Raw genomic sequence first — 24406 nt, 5'->3', positions numbered from 1 at the left:
TTACCAGGAGATCAGGGCCAGGCGCCAGGTTACAGATAGCAATCGAAGAGCAAAGCTGAGGACAAACTAGGGTCAGAAGCCGAAATATAAGGTCTGGAGAGGAGACAGACAGGCACACACAGCTTCCTATCATGGTTTCCTGATTTAAGTATCGGTACCAGCCAATCAGTGGGCTGCGAGAGGGTGCCACTCAGGTCCTGCTGGGCCGTACTTCCTGCCAAGCCCAGCCTCACGGGATCCTCCCATGGGAGCCCAACCTAAGCCTGCAGCGGCAATGCAGCACCATCAGCAGCACAGAACTTCCCAGTTTTTACAAGTTAATTACCTTCACTGTTAAAAATGTACACCTTATTTCCAGTCTGAATTTGTCTATCTTCAACTTCCAGCCATTGGCGCGTGTTATACCTTTCTCTGAGCCCATTGTCAAATATTTGTTTCCCATGTAGCTACTTATAGATGGTAATCAAGTCACCCCGTAATCTTCTCTTTGTTAAGCTAAACAGATGGAGCTACATGAGGCTATCACTATATAACCCTTTAATCATTCTTGTGGCTCGACTCTGAGCCCTTTCCAATTTTTCAACATTCTTCTTGAGTTGTGGATACTAGAACTGGACACAGTGTTCCAGCAGTGGTTGCACCAGTGCCAAATACAGAAGTAAAATAACATTTCTATTCTTACTCGGGATTCCTCTTTCTATGCATCCAAGGATTGCATTAGCCCTTTTGGCTACAACGTCACACTGGAAGCTCATGTTCGACTGATTATCCACCACAACCCCCAAATCTTTTTTCAGTTTCCTGGGATAGACTCCTCCCTCCTGTAAGGGTAGGTCTACACTTACCTCCGGGTCCGGCGGTAAGCAATCGATCTTCTGGGATCGATTTATCACGTCTTGTCTAGACGTGATAAATCTTGTCTAGACGTGATAAATCGATCCCGGATCGATCCCGGAAGTGCTCGCCGTCGACGCCGGTACTCCAGCTCAGCGAGAGGAGTACACGGCATCGACGGGGGAGCCTGCCTGCCGCGTCTGGACCCGCGGTAAGTTTGAACTAAGGTACTTCGAATTCAGCTACGTTATTAATGTAGCTGAATTTGCGTACCTTAATTCGAAGTGAGGGGTTAGTGTGGACCAGGCCTAAGTATCACCTACATTCTGTGTCCCTAGATGTATACATTTAGCCATATTAAAACACATATTGTTTGCTTGCGCCCTGCTCACCAAGTGATCCAGCTCACTCTGTATCAGTGACCTGTCCTCTTCATTATTTACCACTCCCCCAATTTTTGTGTCACAATGCCCTCTTTCTGTTCTGCACCTTTGGGGCTATAGAGTGGCCATGAAGCTATTTGTGCTACCTCTCTGTGACCTGGAAGGTTACAGGAGGATTCCTTCCCCATAACCTCTATAAAACTCCCCCTTCCACCAGGTGTGGGTTATAGCGATTGGTGTGGGATGGAGTGGTGGTGGTAGGAGGATTTAGCTGCTATAGAGAGCAGGATAGATCCTTTATGTATAATTATTTCATAAAAGTGTCAACAAACTATGCCTCTAATTCATTGAAGCTGGTTAGGTGACTCATAGCCGTGGAAAGAGCAGACAAGTAATGGTGTACTGTGGTCAGACAGAAACAAAAATGCAGACAGAAAATTATATCCTCTATAAGAGATTTCAAGCTAAGAGTCCCATGGAAGGGATCCTTCTTCATGGGAATAGCATAGGCAAAGTGCTGTGTAAAAGTAATATGCTTATAAGAAGCACACGGGATTTATTTTAGGGAAAAAGGCAATACGCCACATTTATTGAAGATACAACAATTAGCATATGTATTTAATTACACTCCGCCAACCCCCCCACACACTGTTCCGCCAGTCGATGTTATAGTGACCAGTTTAGAGTCCAGATCAATCTAGTGGCCAGCTAGGTTGATCACGGGTAGGGAGGAGCCAGGTTCTGTTGGTTGTGACATGATGCTTTGAGGAAGTCTTGGCAGGATGAACCCAAAGTTTTATGGCAAGGCACCCTGTTTATATAGTGATTTTTTTTTTATTGGGACCAATGAGTTTTGCACCGTTATGCTGTAATTAATTGTTGTTTGACGTGTGCTTGTTTTTTTTTTAATTGTTTTTATTTTTTATTACAGATTTTTTTTTTATTGATAGGTGCTTGTTTTATTTTTAGAGTTGTTAATTTGCCTTTTTTTGACATTTTAATAAGGGTGTGTTGCAGCCTTTTGGTGCCCTTGCATTTGTGTTTTTTTTATATATTTGGCTTAGCAATAGCTTTTATACTTTTTTTTTTACGCATATTTTTTATGTATATAAAACAGAATTAATTTACACAGAACATTTTAAACAGGAACATTGTTGCATTGCACCAGAAAACAATTATGGCATCTTTTTATTTATTTTAAAATGCTAAATCTACAATAAAATAGTGACCTTAAAACGTTTGTTACTGCCTTGAATCAGCCCAGACACAGATTCCGGCTGATGCATTTTTACCAAATGGCCCATTAGGCCATTCCTTTCTGCTATTTAAAAAGGGTGGCTGGCAGGATATGATTAAATTATACACCAATACATTTAATACAGGCTACATTATTAATTTATTATAAATTATACAAAATACAAATATAATTTTATTACTATATGTCCCCCTTTTGACCCTCAATAACAATTTTTGAGTGGGTCACATTTTATACAATTATTTTATTGCAATGTATTGAGAGACAATTTGAGCTTGTGGTTGTAATTTAACAAACTTTTTTTGTTTAATAGCACATACAACACATTTTTAGCAAGCCAACACAGGACAATATTAACACAATTAGTAATGGATGGAACATAATAGACAATATGCTTTTAAAGGTTGGGGACCAGCCTGTAAAAACGTACCAGTGATAGGCTTTTAGTTTTTTTTAGATTTAGCAATCTTAGCATGTTTTTATTTGCATGTAATATTTGAATGACACGCTTTTTAATATTTTTTTGTTTGTTGTAAAAATTGAGTTATTTTTGTTTTTTATAACAAGTGATTAGTTAGATTGTGCTAATTTAGGCTAAGGGTAACAGACAAATTAACCAGGACAGTGGTTATAGTGCTTTGTGCTTTTTTTATTTTTGGTAAATAGTACATGTGATTGCTAGTATATAATACGTGGGCATTACATTTACATTTATTTATTGGGGGTTGGCTGATATTTGTATTTTTTTAAAATACTGTTTTTTAGGATGTAACACACATACATTGTTTGTATAAAACATGTGTTACATTTTTTAGTTTGTTTTACACGTGTTTTTAATGAGGTATTTTTGCTACATGGTTTTGTGGTGACAGATAGGGACAAGCACACCCATTTTTGAGGTCTTTATTTTGTACATTTTTGGGTATTTAATAATTTTTTTTTAGTTTATTAATTTATAACCATGGGTAGCCAAAAGGATTTTATGGTTAATTTTGGGAGCAGGCTTACTTTTTAATATTTTTCTTTTTATAGCATGTTGGTGAGTAATTATTATTAAAAATTTTACCTAATAATAAATTAGGCTTATTTATGCTGGAAACATACTGCATTTATTTATATTTGTAGGTGTTAAATAAGGATTGTTTTTATTGTTTTAAAAGATGCGTTAATACCGGAACATTTTTAGATATTACCCAAAACATTTTGTGTTTAAAGTGATGCTAAATTAAGAATTTGCATTTTAGTACATTTTATGGCTAAGGCAGTTTTATTTTTTAATTTAATTTTTTGTTTCTATAGCAGCTAGGAGGTGGTGGTTAGCCACTGCCACATATTTTATGTTGCTTTTAGGTTTTTTAGATTTATTTGTATTAAGTTTATAGTAGTATTTGCCTGCTTGTGCATGAGACTAGTTTGCAGTAGTGACAAGGAACTTAATTTATTTTTAATTACCTTTAGGTTTATAGTATTTATAATTTTTGCTTTAAAACCAATTTTTTTTAATATGGTGTTTGCTACATGAGGATTTTTTTTGTTAACAGATTGGCATGTTTGATTTTTGCCTTTTTGCAATATTGTAAATTTTTGTAAATATAGTTAAAATGCTTATTAATTTTTTTTTCTTAATGCAGTAGGGGTTTTTTTTGTAATATAATATATAACAATGCTAGCAATAAGACAAACACAAGACAAAACACAATTTTTGTTGCGATGTAGGTTTATGGTATTTTGGGTTGCTTTTTAGCTGGTACCAGCTTTTTTTGAATTTTTGAAAGACAAAAAGAACTTTTTTTTTTATCCCTTTTTGGGTGGCAGATTATTTCTTAATTTATTTTTATAAATATTTTTGCTGGTTGCAGGCAAAACAGAGGAATTACCCCCATACTTTGTTGTGTTTTTGTTTTATAGGCAGGCCATGTTTTAATGGCTTTTATAGTTATTAAATTTATGAGGGAGGATAAAAAACCCTGTAAGGGTTGCTACTTTATTAACCTTGGTCAAAGAAAAATATATCATGAGTTAATGTACAGTACAGACACAAACTGGCAGGTCACCTATGTGGGTGCTGAACTTCTAAGGATGGAAGTTAAAGTGATGGTGACGACGCTTTTAAAGAGGTCACTTGAAACATCATGCATGCTATATTTTGTCTTCTCACCTTATGATTAGTTTAAAATAATATGTACATTAAACATTTGTGCTGATGCCTATTCTTTTAAACAAGGTTTTAAAAAAATAATGAATCCAAATACACTTTTATTTCATGCTTTCTTTATTAGAATATTAAGAAACTAGCAATACAGTACACAGACAATAAAATAAAATTGTCCTATTTCTAGTTTTCTACAGTATACAACACAATCCACACTATATGTGTCAACGTGAAGAACAGTATTCTGAACAATTCTATCATGTGCACAATTCTTTCTATTGTGTACAGAGAGATATTCTGGATTGTTAAACTCCAGGCAGGAAACAAATGTTTAGATATGTCACGCGAGAAGTTCTTAGATTCTGCTACTGTTAATTGATTTAGAATTTTTATTTTTTTGTTTTCTTTTGGAGTAACCCTGTCAATCTACAAAAATCTTTATGTAAACTCTCTGTTCAAAAGTGTTAATCGATCAGTGTCTTGGAAATACAATGGCTTCACTGATTTGACTGGTATGCAGACAGGATGCTGGAACTCTGTCCTGCTAGGTTTAGAACAGGAGGTTTTCATCTGTGTCTTCTGTGAAATAGAAAAGAAGGGAAAAAATGTTACCATCATGATTGAACCTTTAATATGAAAGACCCATGACTGTATCATGAATGGTTTATGAGCTAGTCAGCACTTTAGAAAGAAAGTTTTAGAGGGCTCAGATGCTGGCCTATTTTATTCACACCTCTATGCAAACACAGATGCTCATATCAAATTGAGGTGCCATCCATCCTATATCTTCTCTAGTCAAGCTGCTCTCTCATTATGCAATATATTCCCAATGTGTTTGTTGTTCAGTAATCATCTCCTGCCTTTTCAAAATCACTAAGGACACCCCAACCCACAAAGGACAAACAGAACCATTAGTAACAGCACATGCCATTGACTATTACTCCTTTTAGTAATAGTACCTTCATCCCCACCCTTCTCCCTCAGTCCTAGGGCTGATGTGGGACCGAAATGGCCCCTGCATAACTTACAGCAGTCTCAGGGCTACAGTAAATTACACCTGCAGGACTGAGACCATTCCACCATTTGGGGATTGCCAGAGTACAAGGCACCCCAGTCGTTCCCCTCACCATTCCAGGACATGGACCGGAATGTCCCTTGCCTGGAAAGGGGGATAGTATAGAACCATCTACGGTGGCTTTATTTCACGTGGGGAGTCCCCTATGTCAGAGGAACCTCCAGCTTTCTAGAGCAGCACGAAGTACATTGAACAGGAACTGAGAACCTGGCCCAAAGAGTTTGGGGACCTGTCTGTGACAAGTTTTAAAAGATGACTATGATTCTCCTATGCAAAATCAAGTTCTATTGCTGAAAAGAGGTTTGGGGTTTTTTTTACTTCTGCATCTCTCTGCTACTTTTAGTATTTTTTTAAAAAATGACCCTCCATATTTTGAGGGGGGGGGCAGGAGGTGGCAAAGTTTCCAGTTTCTTTTTATTTCTTATCTTTGCATCCTGCTGCCTATCTCTGTCTAATGTGGAATCTGGCCAAAAAGATCTTTGAGTTTCATCTGCTGTCGGTATTTTAATACTGACGCTTAAGTGGCTCAGTCTCTGAACACTTCTAAATGGAAAACACATTTATTCATAACTCAGGTGAAACCCTTATTCTTATTTAGAAAGAAACAACACCATAGTGTTTTGGAAAACTCTTCTATAAAAAAAGATGAGTGAGACCAAACTGTAGGTAAGGGACATGAAACAGTAACCATACTGTCAATGGTTTCAAAAGGATGGGGTGCAATACCATTGCAGGAGGAAATAGGCAGGGTCCAAAATAAGGAGGTTTTTTGATTGAACACTGATAGATTTCCTAGAGAGTTATATGGGGATGAAGAAGATACCAACAAGACATTATATGCAAAGTGAGCTGTGCTGTAAATGTGGGTGTTATAAATAGGATATCTCCATTTATTTATTTTATCTCCTAGAACTGGAAGGGACCTTGAAAGGTCATCGAGTCCAGCCCCCTGCCTTCACTAGCAGGACCAAGTACTGATTTTTGCCCCAGATCCCTAAGTGGCCCCCTCAAGGATTGAACTCACAACTCTGGGTTTAGCAGGCCAGTTATGGAGCACCAGATTCTGATTCTAGGCCTGATTCTCCTCTCACTTAAATCAGTGTGAATCAGGAGGTTAATGGACCAGTGTAAAACAGGAGAGGAATTACGATTGGAGAATCAGGCCATGAGCATCCAATATTTAGCCTGACTGCGACCAACTGCAGATATCCAAAATACAGATGCCAAAGCAAGAGTTCCTCCGCAGGTCTCTGCTATTGGACTGGAATCTAAAGAGTGGGGCACGGGGTTGAACAGCACCATTAAAGGCCAAATTCTCTTGTTTATATAGTTACAAACTGGAAATCAATAAGATTTTGACCTATAGTCTATATATAGACCTATAGAGCTCCTGCTCTGATCTTGCATGCATGGCTCAAGCTAGGTTGCTGTGTATATGATTAGATATTTCACCCACTGCAAAATAAATTGGAAATTATTCCTAATGTAAAACTTAAGCATGATTTTGGAACCAACCCAGAATGCTGCACCTTCTGAGGTTCTGTCATCCCTACAGCCATTTAATTCACCTCAGAACACTGCTAACTTGATATTCAGGCCAGAGTGTCTTACCTTCTGTGTATGAACGGAGATACTCTCTGCCTAGTCTGGAAGGAAGCAATTCTCCCTACCCACCTGCCTCTCAACCTTATGACTTTACCTTCTTTAATTCCAAAACAGTGGCACCACTCCTTCAAAGAGACATGCTTATTCCTGTCAGCATCACACTCCTGGAAAAAACGAGTTATGCAGTGTTCCATGGGAACTAGAGAAGCTCGCAAAGGAGCAAGCTCTGAGTGCGTCAATAACCTGAAATGAAATAAAGGTAGCATATGATCTCTGTTTCTGAGGGTAAGACATCAGGGTCAGTGAAGAATGTCAAGGTTACAAGGAGATAAGAAACATGTCCAATATTAACTATCTTAAGGATTTTGAATATCTTTAATATTGTGAAAATTCAGTTCATAGAAGCTTTAAAACTACAAATAAGCCAATAATACATCACTGGTGACTAACCACTATGGATTACTCCCTTGTTCTTACAGTCTCACTAACACCCAACCCAGGTGAGTTTGGTGTTTTTTTTCCAGGATTAGGCCCTTAATATTTTCTGTGAAATCCTATAATTAAATATATATATATATATATATATATATATATATATATATATATATATAGTATGAAATTTGTGCAGGTAGTTGCAGCTAAATCCCATGTCCTTGTAAAACCAGATAAGTATCATACAGAGGAAGTCTGTGAGGTGAAGGATCCCATTTACAAGTTCCACAGAAGTTCCTATAGAGTGGCCAATTTACACTAGCAGAGAATCTGGCCCAGTATTTATGCCATTGAGAATAGTTGCACTTTTTGAAAGACATAGTAAAGTAGAACAATCATGATCTAAAAAATGAATCAGAACTGAGCATAGAAACAGTTTCTACCTGTCGCCAGGGTGCCGATCAAGCTGGCTAAACTGCCAGTGCACTGAGTACACATACATATGATAGTTCTTCTCAAAGTCATGTAACAGAAGTTCAACTGGATGATCTCCAGCCATCAGACGTTTTTCATTCTGGTAGATTTTCTTGACCTACACCAATAAAGGAGTGGATTGTTGTTTAGTGACAGAAGGACTAGTCTGAATACAGTTCACACATCCTCATTCACACACACCACACCCCCTCTCTCTTCACTGAAATATCACCAGAAAGTTGTTTTTGCAGTATTTGTGGCTGGAAGTTGAGCTGCTGGAAATTGCACTAAACAGTCTGTCCTTGTATGTTTACCAGCACATTTCTTCAGACCTAAGCAATATGGGTATTTCAGATAAGCTTTGGATACTTATCTGAGCTGAACCTGAAATCCTAGCACCTGATCTTCAGGTCTAGCTATGATGTGTATCAATGCAGGATACAGGTGTTTGTGGGAAGTAAAGTGGCTGTATGTCACTTTACTGTCACCCTGATGCTGGGACTGCTGGGTGTTGGTTCAGTCTCTGGTATAAGATTCCCCTGTACTAGAGCATCTTTGACCACTCATTTATGGCAGCTTTACAGTCTGCCTGTATGTTATAGGTGGGTGGAGAGGGAAAAGAGAGAAAGGACCAGGTTGTGCCTCCTCAATCCTGCACTAGTCTGCCCCAACTGGGGGCTTGATCTAACTTCTCACCTGTACAAAATCTGTAACTTAGTGGTGAATAGGCATAGCAGAGCTCGGCAATGCTAAAACCCGACTACTCACTTTCCTCTCATGACAAATCCACTATGCTGGGGAAAGGGGCAGCTGGCACAGGAGAGGGCTCTGCCAGTCTTGTCAGTTGTATGCCAATTAAGTTGTATCCCCTATGCAACAGGAATCCTCCATTGACTAGCTAAGGCCAGATCCGTCCACTTTGCACCTTCTGAGCAACACCAAGTGGCAGTAGCGCGTTTGAGAATCTGGCCACCGTCTCCATGGTTTTAGAGCTGAATCCTACAAGGTGCGGAGTATCTCCCATTTGCTCAGCAGCACCTTGCAAGAGATGTTCAGCATCTTGCAGGCGCAAACACTTAGAAAGTAGCTCAGTGTTCACGCCAGCTCAGTCCTTGGCTTCTCTGTTCAGCCTGCCAGCAAGATTGCCAATTATAGTGGCACTTCTAATGATGATCACCCCTATTCATGAGGAACTAGACTCTGGCCACCAACTCTTGTCGCATAAATCGCTGACCTGCCAGAAGATGGTGCAAAGATATTATTAATAGAACTGGAATAGACCCACTGGGATAACATCCTTACCCCATACTAATCCTCTGTAATCTCCAGTGATATGACAATGCCAGAATAATAGTAATACAATTATACAGGATAGTTGAAATCGCTCTCTCCCTCTCTAACGAACAATGAATATCAACCACACCTTGCAGTTTCAGAGCTCTCAAACATATCATTAATGAGTACTGGTTTTGTTTAATTGTAGATTATTAGTGTATAGATCTGGATGAGTTCCGCAAACAATTTCCCATGATTATTCAATCCAATTTTAAATTAACTTTTGCATTGATTGTGTTTGCCCACTCTTTTGTGTTCACTTTCTCTGAGTATCATGGCAGGCATTTCTTTGGAAAGAGCAAATTGATGCAAATATTGGGGATTCTTCATGGAAAGCAGATTTTGAACTTGTAAAAGTGAGAATTTGCACCAAAAATCAGTTTAGAAGAGTTACAGTTATTTAGCTGGGGAAGAGAAATGTATCATGTAACCTGGGTATCTAATGAAAACATACAGCTCACATTCTAAATTTCATATACTAAATAGTCACAAAGAACTTCGCACAACCAATCCACAGACTAAGAATTATTGACAGAAAAATCCCAAACTGTTCGCGGACATTTCACTAACAGAAAAAAGGGGCAATGTTTATTAAGTAAATTACGTGTCACACATGATTTGCCCAGCTCAAGTGACATGGCTGCAGCTATGTTTTATTTGATAAGAACAGATACTCACTTTACTCCTCTGTTTGTCAGACAGAAATCCAGACCTGTCCAGATCACGCTCATAGAGCTGCATGAGGATGTTCTTGAGCCAGTCTCTCATCCGGAGAGGGAACTGATCCACTTCATAGTCAGTGCAAGGAGGAATGTCTGTTTCAAACCACAAAGGATTCTAGTCGCATTATCAAGAGGTGCATTAAGTCTCCAGATTCAAGCATCTCCAAGCAAAATCTGAGTCTTACAAACCAAATGTTCAGCTCAACCTTAAATTGGCATCTGCTTTTGTGATGTAAAATTGGGAATGCCATTGTAATTTTGTGCTGCAGCTATTTACAATCACACTTTAGGTTACTTGGATGCCCAATTCCCTGATTATCTATGTAAGACAGTTGCTTAGTTGTCTGTGTGAATTAAACTCCCATCAGAAATAATTATGAGCACAGAATTGCACCAAAAAGTATTTTTACTTGCAAAAATGTGCCCCTTACCGTCTTTGGCCCTAATTCTGCAAATGCTTAAACATATGCTTAATTTTAAGCATATGAGAAGTCCCATTGACTTCATAGGACCTATTCAGAGGACTACTCCTATGTCTAAAATTGAGCATATACATAGTGTTTACATGATTGGGGTCATAGGGTATGTCTACACTGCAGTTGAAGGTGTGATTGCAGCTTGGGTAGGCATACCAGCACTAGTTTTAATCTAGCTAAATTAGCAATGGCTAAAAATAGCAATGGGAATGACTGTGTACCTCGTGGTTAGAGCCCTCACATGGGAGATCCAGGATCCAGTCCCCCTGCTCCAAACTGGAACAGCTTCCACAGGAGAGATGAGGGTGCCCCCCATCAGAGTATCCCAGAGCCCAGTGGCTGGGGCACTCACCTGAGCGGTGGCAGATCCCAGATAAAATTCCTTCTCCCCCTCTGATGGATGGGGAGCATACACCAGTAGTTGCCCACCCCTTGGTGAGTATCCTAACCCCAGGCTACAAGCTAAGAGGGGGGGGCTTCCCCCTCACTAAAGCAGCATAGATGCCTCGCACTAAGAGACGGTTTACAGCTGAGAATCCCAAGCAGATGGAGGCACCTCCCTGAAGCCCAAATTTGGATGCCTATCTCTGAGAGAGGGGCGGAGCTTAGCAAACTTCCTTTGACTTGGCACCTCCCATTGGCTATCTTAGGCATGGAGTTGACTAGTGTTCTGGCTTTTATGAATCCCATTCTAAGGCACCAATCTCTCTCCTTTCATTGTATAGGTGCCTGATTTAGGCTTTGTGAATCCAGTGCTTTTCTAGGCACTTAGAAGATTGGCGGGGTGATGTTCAGCCTGCCCATGCCTGCGTTCCTTTGTGAATCTAGTCCTTAGTCTCTTTGTGCCTTAGGTTCCCATCTGTAAAATGGGAATGATAATTCTTCTCTACCACACAGGGGTAGTTGTGAGGATAAATACATTAATGACTGTGAGGTGCTCAGATATTATAGTAATGAAGGCCATGTAAGCACCTTAGATAGACAGAAAGAGAGCCAGAGATGGTAACTGGGATGGAGGAGGGCCCAAGGCATATTGCAGGTAGAAAAGTGCTTGAACCACAAAGGTAGCCAACAGTGCCGGTGCAAGGATGTTTTGCACCCTAGGCAAAACTTCCACCTTGCGCCCTCCCTCCTCCCCGAGCCCTGCGGCAGCTCCCCCCCTGCCCTGAAGTGCCCCCCCCGTGGCAGCTCCCCCCCCGGCCTGGGGAGCCGTGCGGCAGCTCGCCACCCCAACTCATCTCTGCTCTGCCCCCTCCCTGAGCCCTGCAGCAACTCCCCATCCCCCCCCGCCCTGAGGCGCTCCCCCCATGGCAGCTCCCCTCCCCACCCCAGCTTCCCTCTGCTGCACCTCCTCCCTGAGCATGCCGTTGCTGCTCCACTTCTCCCGTCTCCCAGGCTTGTGGCGCCAATCAGGTGTTTGGCGCTGCAAGCCTGGGAGGGAGAGAAGCAAAGTGGGGCGGCGTGCTCAGGGGAGGAGGCAGAGCAGAGGTGAGCCGGGGCGGGGAGTTCCCCTGCGTGCCCCCCCCTTACTTTCTGCAGACAGCCCTCCCTGCCCCAGCTCCCTCCGCCTAAATGTCGGCGGCGACTGGGGTGGCCGAAGATCCGGCTGCCATGGTCGCTGCCGAAGAAAATGCCACTCCCCAAATCCTAGCGCCCTAGGTCGCCTAATAGGTTGCACTGGCCCTGGTTGCCAGGGCTTTTGTGCAGCTTATTATAGAAAATGGACCTGTCTAGGGTTCTGAGCTTATTTCTAACTGGTCACTGATACAAAAGAAGGATGTAGGACAAGAGCTTATGTCCAATGTCTAGATACTAAAATGATGGGCCCTGTATATATAGGTAAATTATATACTTAAATAGAGCCTTACATTTGCAGGATCCCATATAGTCCAAATGCAGCTGGTGTCCCATTTTTGTCCCTTCAAGTTTACACTTAGTACCAAAGAGCTGACATGTGCCATTGTAGGTTTTATTATCAGTGCCACAAACCTAGATAGCAAAAAAAAAATCTCGTCAATAACACTGTCAGATCATATGAACATTAATGACCAGCAAATAAAACACATGGCCATTGATGTGTGAGTGCTCAAAGGAAAAGGGTGCTGGGAACTTCTGAAAACCATCCCTTTTATTTAGGCATCAAAATATGGATTTGGGTGCCTAACTTTAGGCACCCATGTAGGAACCCCATAGCAACTCTGTTGGAAACATAACTAAATAGTGTCCAAAATACATAACCCTGTGTATGTGTTTGCACATGCTAAAACCTCACAGAGGCAAATGTAACTTTTAATTTTATTCTTGGAGTAGCTGTAGAGTTATTGCTGAGCAATTGTAATTTATTTTTTATTCAAGTAGTGTATTGATAGTTCTAAATCCCATCAAATAGCAATCAAGAATATTTTGGGTGAATTCTGCCCTTTGGGTATATGATTATTAAAATAATTGGGAACTATTCACAAGCTCCCTAGAATTGCACTAATTAATGTCAGAGGAATGGGGTATCAGGCAAGTGCTACAGTTAGTTCTTTCTGTGCTTGTGTACTCCATGGAATACTTACATGCTCATGATCATTAGTTGGAGGGCAAGCAGCCGGATCTTGGCAAACACAACTAAGTTTTTCTTGTTCATCTGCTTGGCAGACCTTGCCCCTTTTACAGTGGAAGTTCCTACAAGGATCTAGAAAAATATCAGACCAGCCTATTAGAAGAAAAGGACATTAGGGCTGAACTGAGTATTTGAGCCAAATGTAACTGACAACTGTATTTAAACCAAAGTTGAGCAAATTTCAAAATATACCAAAGCTCAGTTCCAATAAGCACCCAAATGTTTGAGTGTTTATCGAAAGTTTATCAAAACACAGTTGAATCTCTTTAATCAAGAAATCTCATTAGAACAAGATTTTTAGTACTTACTGGTTGCAGTTGGACTGGAAGTATCTCCTCCTGTCATTCCCCCCTCATCCCACCCCCTCCCCCCCCAAAAAAAACCCCAAACCCATTCTCAGTAGTTTTATATTTATACTTCCCAGCCCAGGTCAAGCAGTGGAAAAACGTGAAAAAGAAAGAAACAAAAAAAGTTTAGACTCCGTTTCAGTATTTGTTTATGGTGAAATTTCATATCTGTTCTTGTTGAATCCAAATCATGTTGCCATTTCATGATTTAAATCAAACTAAGATCACATCCTCCCCCAAGGTGATATGTTTCAGTGGAAAATAACTCCAACTTTTATACAGATGTCGCAAAAAGCAAGGGTTCTGTCTGCGACTTTTTTTTTACCGTTTTTACAATTCTTTCAACATTTAAATAAATAAATCCAAGGGCATGCAGAACAGATTCTTCCTTGTACACAACTCAGTAATATACAGGATCAAGTGCAAACAAAATTCAGTCATGTGAAATCACATCATGAATACAGCAGAAAAAAATCCACACAGCAAATTCCACAGCTTGATAGTGTTAGTAGTATTCTAATTGCTTTGCAGATAGATTACTCACTGAGAAGAACCTTCAAACGGCTATCACTGGAACTTCCATCCTCATTATATGAACTGCCTGTCATCTTAACCTTTACAATCACAAAAACAAAAGTAGAAGTTATAATAGATCTCTTGAAGGGAAAACACATTCAGCCAACATTTGCCCCCAGCTACAAATGTGCGACTTCATTAACTTAATTTAAGGTAAAATCTGTTCCAGTGCTGAAAAAAATACAATCAATATTTCCTTTTTCCTAAATACACCGCTATCTCGATATAACGCGACCCGATATAACACGAATTCGGATATAACGCGGTAAAGCTGTGCTCCAAGGGAGCGGGGCTGCGCATTCCGGTGGATCAAAGCAAGTTCAATATAACGTGGTTTCACCTATAATGCGGTAAGATTTTTTGGCTCCTGAGGACAACGTTATATCGAGGTAGAGGTGTATATGAAAGGACAATACCCCCACAGTAGGAGGTAGCCCTGTTTTCAGAAAAAGATACGGTATAAAAACACTAAAGCCCCAGTTCCACAAAGTGTTTAGGCATGTGCTTAAGTCCAACCTATCTACAAAACACAAATACATACTTAACTGCTTTGCTTAGTAGAGATGAATGGCTGAATTGGGTCCTAAGTCCCTATGCATGCACATTACTGAGACCAAATTCTACTCTGATTTACACCTGGCATAAACACACAAAGTCAATGGTACTCCACTAGCTATAAGTCAGTGAAAAATCTGTCTCAAAGAGTCTATACCAGAGGTGCCCAACCTCTGTGACACCAAGGGCCCTAATGCAACTTGTCAGGAGCTGAGGGCTATATCTAATTTACATACAAGTATAATACTTAAAAATGAAAAGTAAACCTGTGCAACTATTGTATAATATTTGCTTGTGCTTAGACTGTATCTTCCTTTATAGATTAATACAAATGTATCAAGAATTAACCAATAATAAAAACTTGAAGTGGATCAGCTATGCTCTTATGCTGCAGACACCAGGGAAAATGAAGGATTGTTACCTATAATATGAGGACAGTCTAATCTTAAAATACATTGTAAACAACAAAAACTGCAAGGCATTCACAGAGCAATTAGAGAAGGACAGTAGATGCCTTTTAGAATAATTATCTCTCTGAGCCACATTTACATGTAGGAAACAGCAGTGGTTTATTTTTTAGGACATTGATTTAATCCTCACTCACAGAGCAGACATTTGTTAGATTGGTATCCTGGTTGAAATTCACTATCTGTGTTCACAATGAAGACCTGACTCTCAAAAAACACTGGAAATACACAAATGTATAGTGTTCTGGTACTACTAGTCCAATCAGATCATTGAAGTAAATAGTCAAATTGAAGATTGCTTTGTGTGATGAATAAACTAGGATGAAATATATCCCATTGATGTGAAAAGGAAGATTTGGATAAAAAATCCTGTTTATGTAATTTATGAACTCTCTTGGACTTAAGTTTGGCTACAGCTTTACTTTTTTATCACCCATATTTTTTAAGACACTTACATTATCTTCAGGTTCCATTGTGTTCACACTCCTTTGCACAAGACTGGTTATTTTCTCATGTTCCTCATGGTCAGAAATGGTTGGCTCATGACTATAATAGTCTTGTTCAAAGTGAATGAGGTGTTTAATGTTGATATTTTGGTCATCCTCTGTCTCATTCGTCACCATACTTTCATCTTCATCCTTTCCTTCCCCCTGCTCCTCAGAACTGATGCTTCTGTGATCATTACTTTGAATTTGTTCACCCTTGTGGTAGGCTGTTTCCTTTTGGCTTTTGTTGAAATCATCTTCTTCACTGTCAGCATCATTATCAGAATCATCATCATTGTTATCATGACTGTTGTCCTCAACATTGCTGGCCTCCATATATGCAGCAGCTTTTTTTAGATTCTGTCTTTTCACCACTTCCTCGTGGTCACTAATGCTCTGGGTATTGTCTTGGAACCTATCTTCATCCTCCTGGCTTTGCCACTCAGCATTCTGATCTTGTTCAGTACTTTTTGGTGAGATAGTCACCTCTTCTCCTTTATGTGACTGTGCTGGGGTATTATTCTCCTCATCATCATCTTCTTCTTTTTGGTCAGCCTCTTCAAATTCCTCATCCTGTCTCTTAATTATCTGGAGAGGCTGATTGGCATCTCTCAGCATTTCATCCGATTGGCTGCTATCTTCATTCTGCTCACTCCTGTAGAGATCCTCTTGAATTTTCACATGGGTTTTTTGCCTCTTGTCTCTGTAGCCAGTTTCATCCCATTCCTCTGTCTTCTCCTCCTTCTCTTCCTCCTCCTCTTCTTCATCACCTTCACTGTTGTTTTCAAATAATACAACAGGATTTTTATTGTATTTCCATGTGTCCTGTTCCTGACCAACAGTGAGACCCTGCCCTGGGTTTTCCTGATCATCCTGATCGTCACTAGCCATATTGCTTTTCTTAATGTCATTCTTGAACTGATGCTCACGATTAGATTGATGGCTGCTGCTTCTCTCAAAGACACTCTCCTGCTTGTCAGAAGCCAGCATTACACCCATGTTCTGAGCAAGGAAGTTAATACGCCCTAAGCTTCTTTTCACTTGATGCTCACTACTGTTTCTTTCCTGACTGTTAGTGTTCCTATGCTCATCCTTGTCTTCATCATCCATCATCAATGCCTGCTCCTCCCTGTCACTGCTGCTCTGAACTGAGAGTAAATCATCATTGCTGTTCATATATTGCTCAGACTCTGTGTTTTTCTTCTTTGAAGATTCAGAAGTATCTCGAACCTTCCAAAGAAAAATGAATGTTTATTGAACAGTATAATAGAGACTTCATTTTATAACTCTATTTCTAAGTCAATATTTAATATACTATTTTCACTTAATACATAGGATGAAATGTATCAGTGCATAGATTAGTGGGACTCCCTGTGACATCAGTGGATTTGTGGGTGCTCAGCAAGTTTGACAATCCATCCATTTTTTGGGGGGGAGGCTGTGATTTCCAATGGAGTTAGACACCTAAATCCTACTGAGACCTGATAGGAGTTGGATCTCTGACTTATTTAGGCTCCTTTGGAAATCTCAGCTTAGATGCCTAAATATTGACTAACATTAGATCCTGTATTTGCAAACATTGTCAGCAGTAATTATCAGTTATCCTAGAAGATAAATACTGTGCTAGCAGTAATAGCTTTGGAAGAAATGCTCAACAGGCAGGTTGGGAGGAGAGGAGATTAAAATACTTGACTAGGTATCTTCCTGGGTAGTGAACTGTGCCTTATCATTTCAGGATCACCATATCTATCCTGTATGATGGTGATACAGCTCTGCTTCCTTGCTGAGTTAAGCAGGAGTCCCATTTGATTTGATGGCACCAGCAATACCTTCCCAAAACCAGCTGTGAGCATCAATGTGTGCATTGAGGGGATGATGCTACAACCAATGAAGATAATGGCAAAACTGGAGGATCAAGCCTAATGTAAGTGTGGGACCCAAGGGTGTAAAGTGGGAGTGGGAGGAATGATTGAATATCAGAACTGACCCAAAGCTTTTTACTCTACATTGACCTGAACCAACATTGGACCTTTTTAAGATGAAAAAAGTATGGTTTAAGGATCCCATCCATCTCCTTTCATTTACCTACCAGCCAGGGAAAGGAAGGAGCTGAGAGAAGGTCATGAGGGAAGTTTAAGATGTTGGTCACTCTCAATTATCTTCCCTACAGCCCTGCAATAGGGAAGTCTCTTCTGTTGGCAGGGTCTGCTAAAGAATTACAAGTAAAGGAGTTTGCAGACCATTCACATTAACATGTAGAACTCTTTATGTTTTTGTGAACCAAGTCTCCAGACCTTCAGAGGTTTGCTTATCACTAAGCAAAACCATAGAGCTTGACCCTGATCCTATTTAAAGCCCAGACTTCATTGCTCTCAATGGATTACTCATGTGCATGGGATTACTGTATTTACAAATGCCTAAGCTACTGGCAAAACACTCCCATTGACTTCTGTGGATACAGGATTGGAACCATTTTATAATGAACACTTAATGCTATAGGACTTTATGTGACTCAACTGCATTCTATTTTGTAAAGCCAAGCTGGTATCAAAAGTATTTCATTAGCATTTCCCTCTAACCCAATGCACCTTCTGATATAGTTGGGACTGTATGAAATATTCAAAATGAAATTCACAATTCTATTTTTTAAATGGGGAATAAGTACATCTTTCCTCAAACATACTATTTTTGAGTCAAAATCTTTTGGCATTAAACTACAAAAATTTGCATATGCATTTTTGCATATTTTGACTGTAAACTGGTTATCTTGCAACAGTTGAATAAAAAGCAAAATTTCTATGTTGCAAAATGGTCAAGACAAAATTAGTGCAATGTTTCATGAATATCATTGACATCTTTTCACCTTTTTCTACAACATTAGTTACAACACACTCTCTATATGTTTTGAGCTAGGCAATTTTTAAAGGAACCATATGGGAACTTTTTTGGTTATGTGAAAACAAATAGCTGATCTAGGAAATGTACCTGCAATTGACTACCATTAGAGGGAAACTGGTCTGCTATAAATGTTGTGTATTTGCTTGCAACTAGTGAATCACCCAGTATTGGTACTGCAATATTTTGTCGTGCTGCAGATGTCTTCTCTGTATCTTGTTTCTCGGAGACAGTTGCAGCCTGGAAATTGTCTGGCATGAACCTGAAATTTATCTGAAAAAAAAAAAATTAATTATACTGTAAATTGTTCTGATGGATACATTATGAAATACTAAAAGTCATTCCCCCCCCCCCCATAACCTGTAAAACAATCCAGAACACCACGTGTAATGGTAGGTAACTTACCTGGAAACACGTTAGGAGCAAGACATAACTCATGATAACAAAAGATAGGTGGAGGGAGGCTGGATTTTGCATTTGGTTCTACAAAAATTTGGTTGGATTTTGTTTTTACAAAACGTAACAGTTAGTTTGGCACCAGACTCCATTTTTTCTGAACCACCAAAGTTCAGAGGGTGGGGGAGTAAGAGACAGAGGTCTGGTTTGGGCCCATCTCTAAATATAAAAGCATGAGACAGAACTTCAATTGGTGTAAATTTACACCAGAGAATAGTCTAGCTCAACAGCAGCATTCTGCCCATCTTGGATGAGACTCACCTGTTTCAAATCTGAACAATCAGCAATAAAAGCTACGTTCGATCAAAATGACATTTTCATGTACAGTAACTGTTATGATACCTTTGAGAGTCTCCACTCTATGATTGTTCATATAATAGTTTCTCAGTAGGGCCCAAATCCTGCTAGCTTTCCCAGGGGTGTGTGGGTAAGGCAACCAGGATTTGACCCTGGGTTTGATCCACTATTTCCTACAATAAATACACAGATATAATGTTTAAATTTATTAATGGGTTGTGGGAATTTCTCCAAATGCTATGAAAACAGCTCTTAGGATGCATAAGAGACCTTGTCAGGATCTTTGAGCATGCTTCTCTGCCATTGGCTAACTGACATGTGAAGGGTGAGGAGTTTCATAGTAATTCACATGAGAGAACAACTTTACCTAAATGAATCTGTGAACAAATACATATACAGAAATGTGTTTCATGTATTGGAACTCAGTATTATATTGTGGTCTGGTACTTAAAGAAGAAGAAACAAATACCTTTTCTGAATTTTTCTGTCCACGGATTCCAAGTTTGTACATTAAAGGATAAGTCTAGAATAGAAAATGGGATTAAAACCTGCATATAAACAAAATCTTCAACAGGTCACTGGGAGACACTAGAGCACAATGATCTCAATACATGAAAATTCAAATGCATGGTAAATGATAGATTGAAGAGAACTTACCGGAATAGCAAAAGCTGATCCCATGAGGCAAATGAAGAAAGTCACAGTCTTCATGTTTTCCAGGTCTCTAAAAGGACAATTTTAAACACTAGAATGGTGGAATTTGGAGGTTTTCTTTCAGAAAAAGTGTGTCAAGGTTCGGTTATAACTATTTGAAGCTGTCTGATGCAAACCATTTAGTGGACATTTGGGTGGGGGGGCAGTTGGGGGAGGGGAACACAAATCAAAAGTCACAAAGTTCCCCCACAGAGTCTAGTAGTGTGTGATTTCAATGGAGTTGTGCCTGCTTATGCCAGTAGTTACTTTGGCCCAGTTCTTTTACAGTACGGTGTGTGACGGAATACAGGGTTGGGTCCTGGGGGGCTCATGCGCTATATTGTGAGACCAGCTCTTCTGAGTGCCCAGATTTTTGCCAAGTGGCCCCTCTGTCCAGTTCCTAGACCCTGTTCTGTGTCTGTCACACTAACTGACTATATTTCAGAGTATAGTAACTGACTATAGACTCTTTTACAGCCACTGCTTCCTCCATTCCACGGATCAGCTTCTGGAAGGCCCCAGCTCTGTCCCTGCTCTGCTTGATTCAGACCTTTCCGACCTGGGACTTGAACATCAGTCTCCCACATCCCAAGTGAGTGCCTGGAACATCACGTGACTGGTTATTTGGATTGGGGTCTCTCTCTCTCTCTCTTATATATATATAATTCATGAAAAACTGTGAAAGATCTTGGTTTTGTCCAGGTGCAGAATATATATATTTTTTAAATCTCAAAAAGTTCTATGAGATGGGAGAACCATTTCCTGCCTGGCTCTCGTGCTGACATCATGGGAAGCTTTCCTTGCTTTATTTATGCTAATGTCAACCTGTAAGCGAAACAGAGACAGCTCATTTATTTTGCTTGCTGAGGTAACCTGCACAACTAGAACTTAAATCTTATACCTGTGTAGTGCATCTGTAGTGGCAGTTTGTGTGTGTGTAGCTACATCTGTGCAAAAAACCCCACAACCCTCTGGGGACTCAGTATTTTCTATTTCTTTTCTATTATCTTATATTTATTTCCCTTCTCTTATTCTGGTTCTTTTATTTTTTTATATGCTCTTCTTAGGCTTTCTCTCCACTTTCTCACCTTTTTTCTTTCCTCTGCTGCTTTTCTTCATATCTCAGCTTTCACTTCACATTTCTCTGCCCTGTTTTTCTCCCCGTCCATCTTTCTCCAGACCTCACTTCTTTGATTCCCCCCACACCTTTTCCCATTATCTGTATAAATGGAGCATGTATTGCCCTATTTTTAATTAAACGAAACAGCGTCTCAATTTGCTGGTTGAACTCACTGGCACATGAATAAATTGGCTGTACCCTCGGTCAGTAAGGTTGGGAATGTCAACTACAATAAGCTTCTGAGACTCAGTGCATGGTATAAGAATATTATTTATCCAGGCAGTTGTTTGCCAGTGCTTGGAAAAAAACATCAAAGACCATAAGGAAGAGTTCCAGGCAAGTCTCTGTTCTGGGAGCTAGTTCATACAGTGAGGAAACAATGGCTTACATTGATTATTGTATTTAGTTTGGTAGGAGAGCATCCTAGCCACTACACCTCCCACCCCCGCACAGAAGGAATATATGTTGGAAGTTGCTTTTGGGTTGATGTTTTTAATTCCTTAATATCTACATTTTCCTCATAGTTTATACAGAACAAAACACTTCCTGAATATGTGCCACTAATGATGCAAACCTCCCCTCTCAAACCGCACAATTAGCCTCCGGTTGTAGTGCAGCATACTAAAGAGCTTCAATTGTCTGTCTAGTTTGCAGGGTTTCGCTTTTTCAGGTGCACTCAGTAGAGACAAATAGAATACAACAGACAGCACAAGGGAAAGCGTGTGAGATTCCTAACACATATCTGCATGGAAGCGAGTGATTCAGATCAGTGCTGTCCAAATTCTTTTGTAGTGAGGGTCACTTTGGCAGCATGCCAGAAACACAAGGGCAGAAACTAATTTACATGTGAATTTCCATACATTTTTTTTTTACATGACAGAGCCCTAGTATTTGTTTGCATTTCAGTATTTCTTGGTACAAGAATCAAGGAAGAATCAAGTGTTATCTAAATAACACTTCCTTCCTTGATTCTTGTACCAAGAAATACTGAAATGCTAACTAGCTGTTAGAGCACAGGACTGGGCTTCAAGCAATTTGAGTTCTATTCCCATCTGACCTGCAGTGTGGCTTTGTGTCTAAGTTTACCCATTTCTAAAATGAAATTAATGACATGGACCTTCTTCTGTCAAGCGCTCTGAGATCTACAGAGGAACAGCACTAGATAAGAGATGTATTATTATGTCTAGCTCCACCATGGACTTTGACTTTTCTGGGGTTTGATTCTGCCACCTTTACTCAAATTAAGCCGTTGTTACTGGAATGAATGGGACACAGGGAAATTGTGACTCATTATCAGTAAAATGGGGATAATAGCACTTACCAACTCACAGAGGCCTTTGTGAGGCTTAAATCTTTATCATTTGAGGCATTTTGAGAGTCTTTGATGGAACATAGGAATTGCCAAGCTGAATCAGACCTGAGGTCCATCCAGTCCAGAAGCCTGTCTGTGACAGAGGCCAATGCCAGATGCTTCAGAGGAAATGTAAGAACCCTGCAGTAGGCAGATGTGGGATAATCTGACTCCCCCGCCCGATGTCAGGTCTCATCCTGATCTCTAATAGTTGGAGATTGGCTTAAACCCTGAAACATGAGGTTTAATATCCCTTCCAAAATAAAGATAGTGTAGAAGTGCAAGTATTATTATTATTTGCCTTTGCAAATTCATCAACAATAAAAATCTCCAGTTCATCAAGTTGTGTTTCCTCAATAGTTACAGAGAAAGATGGCCTGGACTGAATTAGATCCCCACCCGTGCATTTTGAACCTCCCTGCTCACTGGGCACTCATATGCCTTGGGTCCCATCATTTATAGCTTTACCTTTTGGAAGCAGTTCTTATTTAGCGCCCAATTCAAAGTGCATTGAAATAAAGGGGAGCCATACCTCTTACTTTAGTGGGCCCTTAGTTTCTGTATCAACAGTAAACTTTTCAGAAGTGGCTCGGGCACTTAGGAGAATAAGGCCAGGTGTACACTAAGAGCGCTTTGGCTGTATAGCTAAATGGGTATACTGAGCCAGCAAAGCATTCCTAATGTGGACGCAACTTACATTTGCAAAACTGGGCTTTTGCTGGCATAGGTTATTCTGGCTTCCTACAAGTGAAATAAACTATACCAGCAAAAGTGCAGTTTTGCTGGTATAACCACGTTTCTGCTCTGGGTTTCTGCTGGAGGGATCACACCTCATCACCCCCCCTGACTGACCTAGGTATGCCAGAAAAAGTTTGTAGCGCAGACCAGATCTTAAGTATCATAGAAAGTCAATGGGTGTTAGGAGCCTAAGTTCCTTGAGCTACTTTTGAAAATGGGAAAATAGGCTTCTAAGTGCTTCTGACTTTTTGCTCCAGGCTTTTTGGATCTCTAGCACCATGGTACAAATCAGTATGGCTCTGTGGACAACAATGGAGCGACCCTGAGTTACGCCAGCTGAAAGGACTGGCCTTTTATGTGGACTTAGCGGAATGGGTTCCACAGTAATAACTACAATGTTACCTTTGTAGCTGAACAGAGTGTGATAGGCTCTATTTTTCCATTGGCATATTGGGATTATTTCTGTGGCGCAGCTGTAATTTTGACAGCTATTTTCATTGTAATGCAGCACTGACATCAGCCCTTTTTAGCACATACAGACATTCTAGGAGAGGTATACACACTACTGAATTCCAACATCTGATTGATATTTGTGGGACGGAAAAACTTGTTAATGAAAATCTACCTGGGCATGAAAAGAGGTAAGACAGTAAACAGAAACAGGCCAATAGGACTGGATTTTACCAACTGATAATTTATTGCATTGACTTTACTGCGTACAGAAACAAGTTATACTTTCCTCTACTTTCTGTAATTATTTATTTTATATGAGATGTGTAACATACGTTCATGTTCCTACAAATTATAAGAACAATGGGAAAACAGATCCCTGTTGTGATATTTGGGGATTAACTGACTACATCAGAGACTGGTATATTACCCTTAACAGGCACAAAACAGACAGGCTTAAGAACATAGGGTGAGAAAATCAATGGGACTTGAGTGCGATCGGCGGCAGCTCTAGCGCTGCTTCATTCTATGGCGGCAATTCAGCGGGAGGTCCTTTGCTCCCAGAGGGAGTGATGGCCCCGTTGTCGAATTGCCGCCGAACTGCCGGACATGTCGCCCCCCTCTT

General features: G+C 40.1%; 1 protein-coding gene across 2 annotated transcripts in view; it reads right to left on the bottom strand.

Moving 5' to 3' along the window:
* Positions 1 to 4726: 4726 nt before the first annotated feature.
* Positions 4727 to 24406, bottom strand: part of SPARCL1 (SPARC like 1) — a 28386-nt gene continuing 8706 nt past the window's right edge. Inside the window, exons 2-12 of one of the 2 annotated variants that reach the window (XM_034772517.1) lie at positions 20087 to 20153; positions 19899 to 19952; positions 18767 to 18949; positions 15752 to 17011; positions 14243 to 14312; positions 13305 to 13444; positions 12612 to 12732; positions 10224 to 10360; positions 8180 to 8328; positions 7399 to 7547; positions 4727 to 5203 (exon numbers count right to left, since the gene is read on the bottom strand). In XM_034772517.1, the coding sequence (XP_034628408.1) occupies positions 5175 to 5203; positions 7399 to 7547; positions 8180 to 8328; positions 10224 to 10360; positions 12612 to 12732; positions 13305 to 13444; positions 14243 to 14312; positions 15752 to 17011; positions 18767 to 18949; positions 19899 to 19952; positions 20087 to 20140 (2346 nt within the window). In that variant the 5' untranslated portion in view covers positions 20141 to 20153 and the 3' untranslated portion in view covers positions 4727 to 5174. The remainder of the gene's footprint in view (positions 5204 to 7398; positions 7548 to 8179; positions 8329 to 10223; positions 10361 to 12611; positions 12733 to 13304; positions 13445 to 14242; positions 14313 to 15751; positions 17012 to 18766; positions 18950 to 19898; positions 19953 to 20086; positions 20154 to 24406) is intronic. The other variant, XM_034772518.1, reaches the window with a different exon arrangement.

This window comes from Trachemys scripta, chromosome 5, assembly GCF_013100865.1.
Source record: "Trachemys scripta elegans isolate TJP31775 chromosome 5, CAS_Tse_1.0, whole genome shotgun sequence".
NCBI lineage: Eukaryota > Metazoa > Chordata > Testudines > Emydidae > Trachemys > Trachemys scripta.
Note: the sequence above shows the minus strand (reverse complement) of the source record. Positions and strands in the feature narration are given on the sequence as shown.